At 45.1% G+C, this 14,774-nt stretch overlaps 1 protein-coding gene across 1 annotated transcript in view; it reads right to left on the minus strand.

The window, feature by feature from the left end:
• STK40 (serine/threonine kinase 40) overlaps positions 1-14,774 on the minus strand; it is a 1,174,020-nt gene that overhangs the window by 560,536 nt on the left and 598,710 nt on the right. Inside the window, exon 10 of the mRNA XM_044089696.1 lies at positions 7,100-7,115. Coding sequence (XP_043945631.1) covers positions 7,100-7,115 — 16 coding nt within the window. The remainder of the gene's footprint in view (positions 1-7,099; positions 7,116-14,774) is intronic.

Genomic DNA, 14,774 nt, shown 5'->3' on the forward strand with positions numbered 1-14,774 from the left:
CCAAAATCCTTGTTTTAACATGCTCAGCTAAATTCTGATCTCTCAACCAGGCATGCCTACGAAGAACAGAACCAGTGGCAGCCACCCTCGAGGAGGCCTGCACAGCATCAAAACCACATTGCAAGGAATGTTTACCCACCTGTTCAGACACATGAACTAAATCCTGCAACTCTTTACACTCAATACCTTCTGCCAGAGCATCCACCTTAGATTTCAATTGTGAAAGGAGATAATTCTGATATTTTAACATGTGAAACTGACAATTCAACGCCCTCATGGCTAAAGTGGAAGAAGTATACACTTTCTTTCCCCATCTATCCAAAGCCCTTGCCTCTTTACCAGGAGGAACAGGATTTTTAACAACAGAGGCCTTCACACCTTTAGGCCCCTGAGAGACAGTTTCCGGGTCTGCCCTAGGACTCTTAAAAAGATACTTATGAGCTTCAGGCACCCTATAGTACCTATCCGGTTTAACTGGGGCAGGAGGCAAAGAATCAGGATTGAGGGAAGCCTCTGCAAAACATCTTCCACCACATTCAGAACAGGAGGTATAGCTAAAGGCCTATGCTGGGGTAAAACAAGAATTCCCTAAGCCTCTTCCTGGAATCAGAGAAATCTTGACCTTCCCATTTAAAATGCTCCCTCATGGAATGCAGAGTCTCTGAAAATGAAAAATCCTCAGGAGGAGAAGCTGAAGGAGTAGAATCATCCACATCAGAATCAGAATAAGGAGGATACTCCTGCAAGTCTTCAGTCAAGACTCAGAAGCCTCGAACATTGCTCAAAACTCTCAAACTCAGGTTCCACCCTAGGCCTCTTATCAGGAGGGGCATAGAACCTCTAATCATAGTAATCAAATCCTCTGCCATTTTAAGCATATGTTTCTTAGGCAAAGACCCTGAAGCACTAGGAGAAACCCCCACTGAAGTTAAACTTGGCCTGCCTCTCAAAGAAGCCTTGGAAACAGAAGGGAGGCTCTAACCACCTTAGGAAGAGAGGGAAGAACAGCCACCTGAGAAGCCCCTCAGCCTGGCCTACTTCCTGAGGATACATCCTGTAACAGTAAAGTCTCTCCCTGAGACTCCAAAGAAACACCTGGCAAAACCTCCGGCTCCACTGAGCCTTCTAAAGATCCGACGCCTGGGACTGTCGGTTCTTCCACTCTAGGCTTTGCTGCTTTGTCCTTGCGCTTTTGGTCAAGCGGCGCCGGAGCCTCCGACGGCATTTTATAATTACAACGCTTCCCAAAACTAACCTGGCACAGTCTAACCTTCTCTTAATAGTGCGTTTGTTAAATCTAGCACAAGAGCGCATCCAACAACGCCGTGCTCAGGCCCTAAACAAGGTATACACAAAGTATGGTAATCCCTATGAGGTATCTGTTTCCCACAAGAAATACAGTTATTCACTTTTTCTGACATCCGGTTAAATACTGAGGCAAGAAAAACCAAAATATTCCCAACGGGTACTTAGCCAACTTTGATTCGGTCTGAAACTCTGACTTCAGAAACTTTCAGAACGCCAACCTGCACTCGCAAAATTGCTTCTGCATCGGACCATGCGGCAAAAAAGACTGAGGACATGACGTCGGTCATGCGCATTAGTACCCTGACGTACTGACGTCAGTCTAATGCGCCCTGACCGACGTCAGCCATATACTTTGGTATTCGGGCCGACTGGACAGCGGACTACCCAATAGTTAGGACTGCAGCAATGTGGAATGAAGAACATCAGAGTATCATGCTGTAAAGGGGCATCCAACAATTTAGCTTTAACATGATCAGACAGATTTAGCTCCTTCAGTCGGGCATGCCTTCTAATCACAGATCCAGTTACTGCTGCCCTGCAAGAGGCCTCCAAGGAATCAAAACCACATTGCAAAGTATGCTTCCCAACCTGTTCTGCTGCATGCAATAATTCCTGTAATTCTTTAATTTTCCACACAATCAGAAATCAACATAATTTTATGTTTCAATAAGCCCATAACATGCTGTTGATATTTAAGCATATAAAACTGACAGTTTAAGGCCCTAATTGCCAAGGTTGCAGACGTATAAACCTTCTTTCTCCATCTATCCAGCACCTTGGAATCTATCAGAGGGGGTAGGATTTTTGGCTGTAGAGGCCTTTACACCTTTGGGACCCCATGAGATAGTTTCAGGATCAGTAGCAGGAGTTTTGAATAGAAATTTGTGGGAGTCCGGAACCCTGTAATATCTGTCTGGCTTACTAGGAGCCGGAGGTAGGGAATCAGGAGCCCTGCTTGATTCCAAAAACATCATCAACAATGTCTAATACAAGAGGTATAGCCAAAGGCCTATGCTGAGGAAGAAAGAAATCCAAGCCTCTTTTGATTCAGAGAAATCCTGACTCTCCCAATGAAAATGTTCCCTTAAAGTATGCAAGGTTTCTCCAAAAGAATAACCCTCAGGAGGAGATGCAGATGGGATGGATTCTTCTGCATCAGAATCCTCATAGGGTGGTATAGAAAATTCCTGATCAGAAGAGAAGTCGGAAGAAATAAAAACCTGGTCTGAAGATTCATAATTAGTGTCTTGCCTAGGCCTCTTAGCGGGGGGGGGGGGGGGTTGGGAACCCCTGACCAAGGTAATCAAGCCTCAACCATTTTGATAATCTGTTTTTTAGGCATAGGGGCCTGAGCATGTGGCTCATGCTTCAGCTTTTTAGACAGATGTTTTTGATCTTGTTTTTGAAGCTGGTGTCGGTTTTATATAAAAATGTTGAGGACTGAAAACACCCTCAGAAGCCGGTGCCTGCTCAGTGGCTCTGGACCCATCCAAGGGAGAGACATCCGCGGGTTCAATACTCTGAGAATCTCTAGGCATACAGGACTCCGCATGGGTCTTGTTGGAGGCCTGCGACTCAAAAGTAGCAGGTATCAGGGGCTGCGAAAGCACCTCACTGAGTACCAGCGACTGACTTAGGAGAAGCTTTGTCATCGGTTTTGGACCTCAATGGTCTGTCGCTGTCTTTTTCTTTGGTATTTTGTGAACTCCGGTAGTCGGATTGCTAAACAATGACATTTCAGGGTAATTAAATCAGGATCCAAAATACTTTGATGCAAAAATTTACAGACGCTTAGTGCTTTGGTTAAATCTAGCACAAAACTGACAGCAAGGCTCGTTATGATCTGGGCCTAGGCAAGGAATACAGTATAAATGAAAATCCTTATGAGGTATTTGCTTCCCACAAGTAATGCAATTATTAACTTTTACTGACATCGGTAAGGAGCAAGAAAAAGTTTCCCCAACGGGGTACTTAGCTTTAGTTGAAGACTTCGATTCTGAAACTCAAATGCGAACATTTCAGGAGTCGGCCGACCGGAACTTGCGAACCGCTTCTGCTTCAGGCACCGCGCGGCAAGAAAGACTGAATAAAATGGCGTCAGCTGCATGTTTTATACCCCTGACGACCTGACGTCATGGAATAGGAGACAGCAACTGACGCAGGACCCAACACTTTTATATTCAGACCGACTGAGGGCAACCTGCCAGCAGATTACCCAAATGTAATGACTGCAACAGTGAAACACAAAGAACATCTCTTCTGCAGAGTGATAACCCTCTTGCTTTTGGACAAAAGTTTCTTCCTCTTGTTATATAATCTGTTTATACTTTATCTCCACAGTGGCTTGTTTTTATGGGAAGACCTGGTTTTGATCCAGTCAGGTACATCAGAATTTATGCAGTTGCTTAAGTGTATGTACAGGGCATTTGCGTACACTTCTGCTACATAGTGATCAATGATGTCTGTGAATGTAGGTGATATGATGCTTTTTATACCATCACTTAGTAGGCTGCAGTTAGCTTTGGTAAAGTTTTTTATGATTTTGTTCCCGTGAGGGGGTCAGTTCCAAACAGACACCTTCAAAAGAGACCGATTTGTGGTCTGAACTACCCAGGGAGGGAATCACACATAGGGAAATACATTGACCCCTCCCCCCATGTTGGTAAATACTATGTCCAGAACATTAGAGCCCTTAGTCGGGGTACAGACTATCTGTTCCAGAGCATTTGTATTAAAGTCCAGGAACCTCTGAGTGAGTGCATTTTTGCTTGTGTATGTCCCCATGTCTGTGGAAGGATAGTTGAAATCTCCCATGACTTAGGCGTTGGGCTGTATGGCAAGGTGTTCCAGTAAATCGAGCTAGACGGTGTGCTTATCATGGTTCATAATGGGGGATCTCTTGCTAGCAATGGCATGGTTATGGTAGTTTCCCAATAGTTAATTGGACATGGAGTAGTTTGGGAGAGTCATGCTGTTTGACCAATCTCAAAGTGTATTTGGTTTTAATCAAGATGGATACACCTCCATCTTTGGTTCACACATGCTCATATTGAGGTCTGAATGTGTGGAAAGTATTGTTGCCTTGCACAGCTGGGGTGCTCTCATCGACCTTGAACCATATCTCAGTAACTGCACAGACGTCAGCATCTTCCAAGGTGAGAAGTGCTTCCAGGGAGTACAGTTTAGTGTTTAAACTCCTAGCATTAAGCGGCACAACCCTGGGTTTGTCTCAATTAGATTTTGTTACATTGGAAAATGTGTTGTTTTGACAATGCCTAAAAAAAGGCACTATAGGGGAGACAATGACCTTTGCCAATATCAAAAAGCCTAGCGGGGACAAGTGCAGACTAACTCTAGCAAAACACCAAGGTCTGTCTAGCATATCCTCCCAGGCTGACAGACACTGGATCTTCCTAGACTGACTCCAGAAGCCAAGCCAATTGTTGAAGTCAATGATTTTTTGTTTATATTGTGGCACCATCCTGGGTGAGGATAAGAAACTACTTAGGGCTAGGGGCATACCAGTCTGTGACACAAGAGAGTTCCATCATGTCTCTCTTCAGATTCACTTTATAATCCCGAAATTCTGAAATACCAAATTTCAGAATATCGAGATCATAAAGCCGAAAAGTACAGTTTTGTAACTACCATAAATGTAGATGTTCGAGTGCTAATACAGCTGCAGTCATAGCTGATGGGTTCTCCTGCCGTCAGGCGGGTCCTCGGTCGGCCGAATTCCAAAGTCTAGGTCCGGCGTCGGATGTCGTCACTTCTTTCCTGACGTCAGTGCGACAGGGGTATAAAAGAACCAGCCGACGCCATTTTCTTCAGTTTTTCTTGCCCCAGATGTCAGGTGCCCCCAGAAGGAAGGCAAAACATAAATTTATGTAGTAAAGCAAATGCAATATAATCAAAAAACAGTAGTTGCAAGCAAATACACCATAAAAGAATACCCCAAAGAGGTTGTATGAGGAGGTGTTAGCCATATGGCCTGTCTCAAGAGGGGAAGGAGGGAGGGAAACCTGGACTGCAGCTGTATTAGCACTCGAACATCTACATTTATTGGTAGGTACAAAACTGTACTATGTTCATCGTGCATACAGCTGCAGTCATAACAGATGGGTAGAATCCCAAAGCTAATAAAGGGGTGGTAGGCACTAAGTGGACCAGGTGGAGCCAGGATGCCCTGCAAGACTGCAGTGGCAAAGCCCGCTCTAGTTTTGGAGTATAATGGTAGGTGACAGTGCTTGGAGAAAGTATGTACAGAACTCCAAGTGGCTGCTTCCAAAATATCTTTGGTAGGAACCCCCCTGAGGAAAGCTGCAGAGGGTAGCTGTGGCCCTTGTGGAGTGAGATCTGATGCCTGTAGGTACAGTTTTACCATGAAAAGAGTAACAAAAGTGTATGCAGTGGGCTATCCATTTTGAGATTGTCTGTTTGGAAATAGGCTTCCCTTGAGCACCTGTAGCATAGGACACAGAGTTGCTCTGATTTTCTTAAAGGTTTTGTTCTGTCCAAATAATAACGGAGCTGTCTGTGAATGTCCAAGGAATGTAGTAGCCTCTCCCCTTTGTTTTGTGGATTAGGGTAAAACGTAGGTAAGTGGATAGCCTGATTCAAGGCTACCCTGGATACTACCTTTGGCATAAATGAAGAATTGGTTCGTAAGGAAACTCTGTCCTGATGGAAAATGATGAAAGGCTGCACAGCCATGAGGGCTTGTAGTTCCGAAACCCTGCGTGCTGAGGTGATAGCTAGAAGGAAGGCTGTTTTCCATGACAAATATTGCAGATCTGTTGAAGCAGCTGGCTCAAAAGGAGGCAGGGTTAGTTTTTCTAGAATGAAATTGAGGTCCCAAGCCGGTACTGGTTGCTTCCTTGTGGGGTTTTATATTCTTAGCCCCCTCTGAGGAACTGTCTTAAGAGAGGGTGAGAGAATAAAGGAGGTTCAGTGTTGTACTCTGCAGAAATGGCTGAGGCATGGATTTTGATGGAGGAGAATGAAAGTCCACTGCTTAGCAGCTCGGCTAGGTACTGTAGTATTTGAGGTAAATTCAGTATTCCAGGATTCTGACCCTTTTTCTGATTCCAGACACAAAACCGTTTCCATTTTGCGGAGTAGGCTTTTCTAGTAGAAGGCCTTCTGGCCTCCAAAATGACATCCTGCACCTCCTTGGAGAGTAGGGTCTGCTGTGAATTTAAGGAATCCTCCATGCAGCTAGATTGAGTGTTTTCAGCTGACTGTGAAGAGTTTTGAAGTTGTGCTGAGTCAGTAGAAGAGGCATTAGAGGCAGGATCCATGGTGGGGAATGCGTCAGGCTCCTCAGGAGTGGGTACCAGTGTTGTCTTGGCCAGTCTGGAGCAATGAGAATCATCTTTGGTCTGTCTTCTCTGGCTTTTAATAGAACTTTGGCCAGCAGTGGAAGAGGTGGAAAGGCATAAACCGTCATTGTTGTCCAACTGAAAGAGAGTGCGTCCACTTTCCAGGCCTGTGGATGAAAGGTCCCTGAGCAGAATTTTGTCAATTGGTAATTTCTGTGGGTGGCAAAGAGATCTATGTCTGGCCTTCCCCATGATTGAATTATCATTGTAAAAACTTGAGGGTGCAACTTCCATTCGTGTGGATCTGTCATATTTCTGCTCAGGTTGTCTACCAGTGTGTTTTCCTTCCCTGGCAGGAATTGTGCTTGAAGTTGGATTTGCAATTCCAGAGCCGTGTTCCAAAGGGACATGTCTAGTCTGCACAGGGGATATGAATGAGTTACTCCCTGTTTGTTTATGTACCACATCACTGTGGTGTTGTCTGTTCTTATCAATAGCTGCCCTGGATGCAGTAGGTCTTTGAAAGCCATAATAGCATTTATTACTGCTAGCATTTCCTTTTGATTGATGTGTAGGTGCTTTTCTTTTTGTGACCATTTGCCCTGAATGCACCGATCTGTCATGTGCGCTCCTCAGGCGTAGTCAGAGGCGTCTGTTGTGATAACTTGATTTGCTTGAGGCTTGCAGAATGGGAGACCTATGTTTCTTCGGCATGCTTGAGCCCACCAGAGAAATTCCTTTTGAAGACATTGAATCAGTGGTATGATTGTTTCCAAACTGTGGCTGTGTTGAGACCATAAGTTTTTTAGGTACCTTTGAAGTTTCCTCATATGCAGCTTTGCACATGGGATTAGTAGGATGCAAGATGCCATGAATCCCAGAGCCTGCAGGATTTTCCTTGCAGTCAGCCTGGTGAAAGTGAAGTATTGAGTTAATTGCCCTTGTTTCTCTGGCGTGAGGTAGGCCATCTGGGTGTTTGTATCCAAGCTGGCACCCAGGAAAATTATTGTTTGAGAGGGTATTAGTCTTGACTTCTTTTTGTTGACTGTGTATCCCAGAGATTTCAACATTATTACAAATGCCAGGTGTTTCAAAAGAGTGTGTTTGCTGTCCGCTTGGATCAGGCAGTCGTCCAGATATGGGTATATTTGTATCCCTTGAAGTCTGCAGAAGGCAATTACTGATGCCAGGCATTTTGTGAACACTCTGGGCGCAGTAGATAAGGCAAAGGGGAATGCAGAGAATTGATAATGGGATGAACCTGCAAGAAATCTGAGGTATCTTCTGCAATCTTGTCTGATTGGGACATGCAGGTATGACTCCTTGAGGTCCAATGTCACCAGCCAAGACTCCTTGCCCAGCATGGGAAGAAGCTGCTGTAATGTGAGCATCTTGAACTTTGGTACGAGTAAATGTGTGTTTAGGATGGATAGGTCCAAAATAGGTCTCCAATCTTTGCCCTTCCTTAGTACCAGGAATAGTCTGGAATAAAAACCTTGACCCTGTTCTTGTGCAGGTACCTCTTGAATAGCTTTCATGTCCATGAGATCTGAAATTTGTTTTTGTGCCTCTACCCTTTGACTGTGTGACAGGTTTGGCATGCCTCTCATTTTTGGAAGGGTGTGAAAGTGGAATCTGTAGCCTCTGTCTATAATGTCCAGGATCCATTTGTCTTTTGTGACAATATGCCAATTTTTCGAAAATAATGCCAGTTTTCCGCCTAAAGGTGCTGCCATTTGAGCCTTGCTTGGCATGCAAAGGGGAAAGTCATTGGGTCTGCTTTCTGAATGGCTGTGAACTATCCTCACCCCCCTCTTGGTGCAGGTGTTTGCCATTGTCTGCCTCTAAATGATCCTTGAGATTGCCCTCTACCTCTCGGGGCGCCTGTATCTACCTATTTGAGGTCTGTCTGTGGCTGGAAAGGACCAATTTTTTGAAGGCCAATTTCTACTGAAATGTGGCGGTTGTACCTGTAGGAAATCTTTCACTGTTTGCATTGATTTTGCCTTTTCTTCAATTTTCTTTAATACCTCCTCAGCTTTAACACCAAACAATACATCTTTTTGAAGAGGTGCATCTAGTAATTTAGCTTTGACATGATCTGGTAAGGTTTGCTCTTTGAGCCAAGCATGTCTACGTATGACTGATCCTGTAACAGCAGCTCTACAAGAGGCCTCTAAAGCATCAAAACCACATTGCAAGGTATGTTTACCCACTTGCTCTGCACTATGCAACAAATCCTGCAACTCCTTCAAATCTGGTTGTTCAGGTTGAGACATTTTGCTTTTCAACTGAGATAACAAAAACTGTTGATACTTTAACATATGGAACTGACAGTTTAATGCCCTCATGGTTAAAGTGGCCGAGGTGTATACCTTTTTCCCCCACCTTTCTACAGCTCTGGAATCTCTCTCTGAAGGTAATGGATTTTTGGCAGTGGAGGCCTTAATTCCCTTGGGACCCTGTGAAATAGTTTCTGGGTCAACCGCATGGCTTTTGTATAGGAATTGGTGGGAATCAGGCACCCGGTAATACCCGTCAGGCTTGACTGGAGCTGGAGGTAAAGAATCTGGGTTAAGGCTGGCCTCTGAATACACATCATCTAGTATGTCTAAGACAGGAGGTATAGCCAGAGACCTGTGCTGAGGGAGCAAGAGGAAATCCCTGAGCCTTTTCTTGGAGTCAGAGTACTCTTGGCCTTCCCAGTGGAAGTGTTCCCTCAAGGTATGCAAGGTTTCCCCAAGAGAGTAATCCTCAGGGGGGGGGGGGGAGACAGAGGGAATGGACTCCTCTGCATCAGAATCTTCGAAAGGGAAGTAAGAATGTTCCTGGTCCTCAGAATGCTCTGAAGTAATGGAGGCCTAGTCCGAGGAAAGGTATTCTTCCTCCACTCTGGGCCTTTTGTCCGGGGGGGGGGGGGTTGAGAACCCCTGATAAGAGTAATCAAATCCTCAGCCATTTTAAGCATCTGCTTTTTAGGCATGGGGCCTTGAGAGGGGCCCTGAGGGGCTTGTCTTTTAGAATGCATGGCTGCTTTAGATTTAGTGTAAGCCTTAATGGAAAAAGAAGAAGAAGGCCTGAAGACACCTTGAGAGGTGGCAGGCCTGTCTGAACTCTGAGTTTCCCCGCCAAGAGTGACTTCGGTATCTGTAGTCGGGGTGTGGGCCGATAAGCCTGCGACCTCGGGCACAGAAGACACCACTAATGAAGTGTCATCGGTAGTCAGGGGCTGCGTAGGCACCTCGCTGAGAACCGGAGCACATGTAGTCGGCTTTAGCGTGGTGTCGGTAGAAGTCGCGGACCTCGTATGTCGGTCCTTATCTTTATGTCGTTTACTCAAAATTGGAGTCGGAGTATCCGACGACGTGTTGTAATTAAACTTTTTGCCAAAATAGTGTTGGGCGAACTCCGCCCGATGCTTAATAGTGCGTCTGTTGAATGTAGCACAAAAACGACAGGCCGAGACGTCGTGGTCTGGGCCTAAGCAAGGTATACAGAGGGAATGGAAATCCTTATGCGGTATTTGCTTCCCACATGAAATGCAATTATTAACTTTGTCTGACATCGGTCTGAGGCAAGAAAAGTTTCCCCAACGGGGTACTTAGCTTTCTAGAAGTCTTCGGTTGAAAAATATTCGTAATCTCAGGAGCTGGCTAACCGGCACTTGCGAACTGCTTTTGCTTCGGGCACCGCGCGGCAAGAAAGACTGAAGAAAATGGCGTTGGCTGGTTCTTTTATACCAATGTCGCACTGACGTCAGGGAAGAAGCGACAACAACTGACGCCGGACCTAGACTTTGGAATTCGGCCGACCGAGGACCCGCCTGACGGCAGGAGAATCCATCTGTTATGACTGCAGCTGTATGCACGATGAAAGTACAGTTTTGTACCTACCATAAATGTAGATGTCCGAACAGGATAGCATCTGCAGTCATAACAAATGGGTTGTCCTGTCGTCAGGCAGCCCTTCGGTCGGCCGGATTCCAAAGTCTGGGTCCAGCTTCGGCTGATGTCGCACTTCACCAGACATCATCTCTGCTGGTCTTCGGGTATAAAGGCATCAGCCGACGCCATTTTCCTCAGTGTTTCTTGCCCCAGATGCCAATTGCCCTCTTGGAAAGCTAAATTTTGGATAAATGCCAATGTTTCCAAAATAGTAGAAGGCAAACACAAAAAATAAGCATGTATGTACATATATACAAACAAATACACCATAAGAGACTCCCCCCCCCCCAGCTAGCTATTAGGAGGGTAAATACCCTAGGAGTACCACAGAGGGGAAGGAGGGTGGGTAATCCTGACTGCAGATGCTATCCTGTTCGGACATCTACATTTATGGTAGGTACAAAACTGTACTATGTCCTTCAAGGATGCATCTGCAGTCATAACAAATGGGTAGAATACCATAGCCAAACTAGGGGAGGAGGAAGAAGAATTATAGTGTAGTTAGGATCCCTTGCAGTACAGCAGTGGCAAACCCTGCTCGGGATCTAGAGTATAGAGGTAAATTGTAATGCTTGGCAAATGTATGCACGGAGGTCCAAGTAGCCGCCTCAATAATGTCCTTGGTTGCCACTCCTCGTAAGAAAGCTGTGGTAGTGGCTGTAGCCCTTGTAGAATGAGGTCTTATGTTCTGTGGAATTGGTTTTCCATGGTAAGAGTAACAGAATCTTATGCAATTTCCTATCCATTTGGAGATTGTCTGTTTGGAAATTGCTTTTCCTTCCCTTCCTGTTGCATAGGCTACTAAAAGCTGGTCAGTTTTTCTATTACCTTTTGTTCTGTCCAGGTAGTAGCGTAACTGTCTATGTACATCCAAGGTATGCAGCAGTCTTTCCCCCCTGTTCTGTGGATTGGGAAAGAAGGTAGGTAGGTGGATTGCCTGGTTTAAGGACACTCTGGATACCACCTTAGGCATAAATGTAGGATTAGTTCTCATGGACACCCTATCTTGATGGAAGATTAGGAAGGGTTGTACTGCCATTAAGGCCTGTAGTTCGAAACCCTCCTTGCTGAAGTAATTGCCAGTAGGAAAGCAGTTTTCCATGATAGATGTTGAAGATCTGCTGTTGCTGCTGGTTCAAATGGAGGGAGTGTCAATTTTTCTAGCACAAAGTTCAAGTCCCATGCTGGTAATGGTGGTTTCCTAGGAGGTTTTACATTCTTGATCCCTCTGAGGAACTGAGTAGAGGATGCGAAAAGACAGGTGGATCGAAGCTGTATTCTGCTGAAATAGCTGATGCATGTATCTTGATGGAGGAATAGGACAGGCCTGTATGTAGAAGCTCTGCCAAGTACTCCAGGATGTTAGCAATGTCTATGTTCGACACACATTTTCCTCTTTCAGTGCTCCAAATGACAAACCTTTTCCATTTTCCTGCATAGTTCCTTCTTGTTGAAGGTCTGCGGGCTTCAAGGATAATGTCTTTAACCCTTTGGGATAGGTCTGGGTTAGTTGCTGCTATGTGATGTTCCAGGCAGTCAGTTGCAAGGTTTTTAGGTTTGGGTGCATGATGTTGTAGTTGTTCCGAGTTAACATCAAAGGCATCAGGGGTATTGACCACATTCTCCCCTGAGACATGCTCCTCAGCAATGGATACCAGTGTTGTCTTGGCCAATTCGAGCTATCAGGATTATCCTTGGGCGTTCCTCTTTGATTTTCAGTAGTACCTTGTGCATCAAAGGAAGAGGTGGAAATGCATATGCTGTCAGGCCTTTCCAACTGAAGGATAGAGAGTCCACCTTCCATGCAAGTGGGTGGTATGTCCTTGTGCAGAATTTTTTGAGCTGGTGATTGAGTGGGGATGCGAATAGGTCTATTTGTGGCATTCCCCATTTCTTTGTGATGGCCTTGAAGATGTCCGGATGTAGCATCCATTCGTGAGCATCCGAGGTGGTTCTGCTTAACATGTCTGCCAGGATGTTTTTTTTTTCCGGCACAAATATTGCCTGTAACCGGATGTTGTAGCTCAGAGCCATATTCCAAAGGTCCAGAGTCATTCTGCATAGGGGTATGAATGAGTGCCTCCCTGTTTGTTGATGTACCACATGACTGTGGTGTTGTCTGTCCTTATCATTAAATGGCCTTCTTTGAGGAATGGTCTGAATTTCTGGATTGCTAGTTTTACTGCCAGCATTTCTTTTGGTTTATGTGCAGGTGCAGCTGGTCTGGAGTCCACAATCCTTGTATGCATTTGTCCAACATGTGCGCCCCAGCCTAGGTCTGAGGCGTCCGTTGTGATGGTTTGGCTTGCTTGAAAGTTGTGGAAGGGCAAGCCTGGGTTTGACTGGCATGCTTGAGCCCACCATAGGAACTCCTGTTTCAGGCATGGGATTAGTGGGATTTCGGTTTCTAAGCTGTGCCTGTGTTAAGACCATAAATTCTTTAGGTACCACTGTAGTTTTCTCATATGCAGTCTGGCATGTGGGACCAGGATTATGCATGATGCCATGAAGCCCAAGGCCTGCAGTACTTTTCTTGCTGTTAGTTTGTTCTGTTTTGTTAATGCCAAGAAGTAAAGAGGAGTTGTTCTTGTTTTTCTGCAGTTAGGAATGCCATTTGTTTTACTGTGTCCAATTCCGCACCCAAGAATGTTCTTGTTTGGGATGGTATCAGTCTTGACTTTTAAATTGACTGTGTATCCCAGGGCTTGTAGTAAGCAAATGACTCTTTGTAAATCTGTTGTCAGCTTGCTTTTGTTGTCCGCTTGTAACAGGCAGTCGTCCAGGTATGGATAAATTTGGATTCCCTGTAGCCTGCAGTGAGCGATTACTGATGCCAGGCATTTTGTGAATACTCTGGGCAGTAGATAAGCCAAAGGGCAATGCTGAGAATTGATAATGCTCTGATCCTGCAAGAAATCTGAGGTATCTTCTGCAATTTGGTCGTATGGGGACGTGCAGGTATGCCTCCTTGAGATCTAGAGTTACCAGCCAACACTCCTTGCCCAGCATGGGAAGAAGTTGCTGTAGGGTCAGCATTTTGACTTTTGGAACAATGATGTATGTGTTTAAGACGGACAGGTCGAGAATAGGTCTCCAACTTTTCTCTTTTCTTGGTACTAGGAAGAGTCTGGAGTAGAATCCTTTGCCCTGTTCTGTTATTGGTACTCTTTCCACAGCTCTCATCTTTGTTAATTGAGCTATCTGCTTTAGAGCTTCTGTTTTTTGATTTGGAGGTAGGTTTGGCATTCCTCTTTTTACTGGTAAGGTGTGGAAGTGGAACCTGTAGCCTTGGTCTATGGTTTGCAAAATCCACTTGTCTTTTGTGATATAGTGCCAATTTTTCGAAAATAAGGCTAACTTTCTGCCTAAAGGTGCTGCTATTTGCTCCCTGGTAGGCGGTGTCAGAGCCAAGTCACTGTGTTTGTCCTGTTGCAGTGGCAGTGGTTGTGTCTGTGCCTCGGTTATTGCCTTGCCACTGTCGTCCTCTGTAGGCACCTCCTCTGGATTGATTTCTGCCTCTAGAGCGTCTATTCCTGCCTCTTTGAGATTTTGAGGTGTGTGGAAAGGACCAATTTTTGGCAGGCCAGTTCCTGCTAAACCTTGGGGGCTGAACCTGTAAGAAATCCTTAACTGTTTGTACAGATTTTGCCTTCTCTTCCATTTTCTTCATTACTTGCTGAGCAGGTGTACCAAATAAACTGGCCTTATCCATAGGAGCATCTAACAGCTTTGCTTTAACATGATACGGCAAGACCTGTTCTTTCAACCATGCATGCCTTCTTATCACTGTGCCAGTCATGGCTGATCTAAATGAAGCCTCCAGTGCATCATAGCCACATTTTAAAGAATGGTTACTAACCTGCTGAATGTTATTCATCATTTCTAAAACATATTTCTTATCTAAGGAGTCATCAGAGGACAGCTTCTTAGTTAACTGATCAAGCATAAACTCTTTGTATTGGATCATATGAAACTGACAGTTTAGAGCTCTCGCTGAGAGAGTAGCAGAGGTGTAAACTTTTTTCCCCCATCTCTCTAATGACCTGGATTCCCTTTCAGAAGGAATAGGGTTTTTTGCTGAAGTCGAGGCCACTGCCTTAGGCCCCTGGGATATAGTCTCAGGATCTGCAAGTGGGGCCTTGTATAGGTGGTGATGAGTGTCTGGCACCCTGTAAAATCTATCTGGTTTGGCAGGGGCTGG

This window comes from Protopterus annectens, chromosome 1.part1, assembly GCF_019279795.1.
Source record: "Protopterus annectens isolate FY-2018-M chromosome 1.part1, PAN1.0, whole genome shotgun sequence".
NCBI classification, from domain to species: Eukaryota; Metazoa; Chordata; order Ceratodontiformes; family Protopteridae; genus Protopterus; species Protopterus annectens.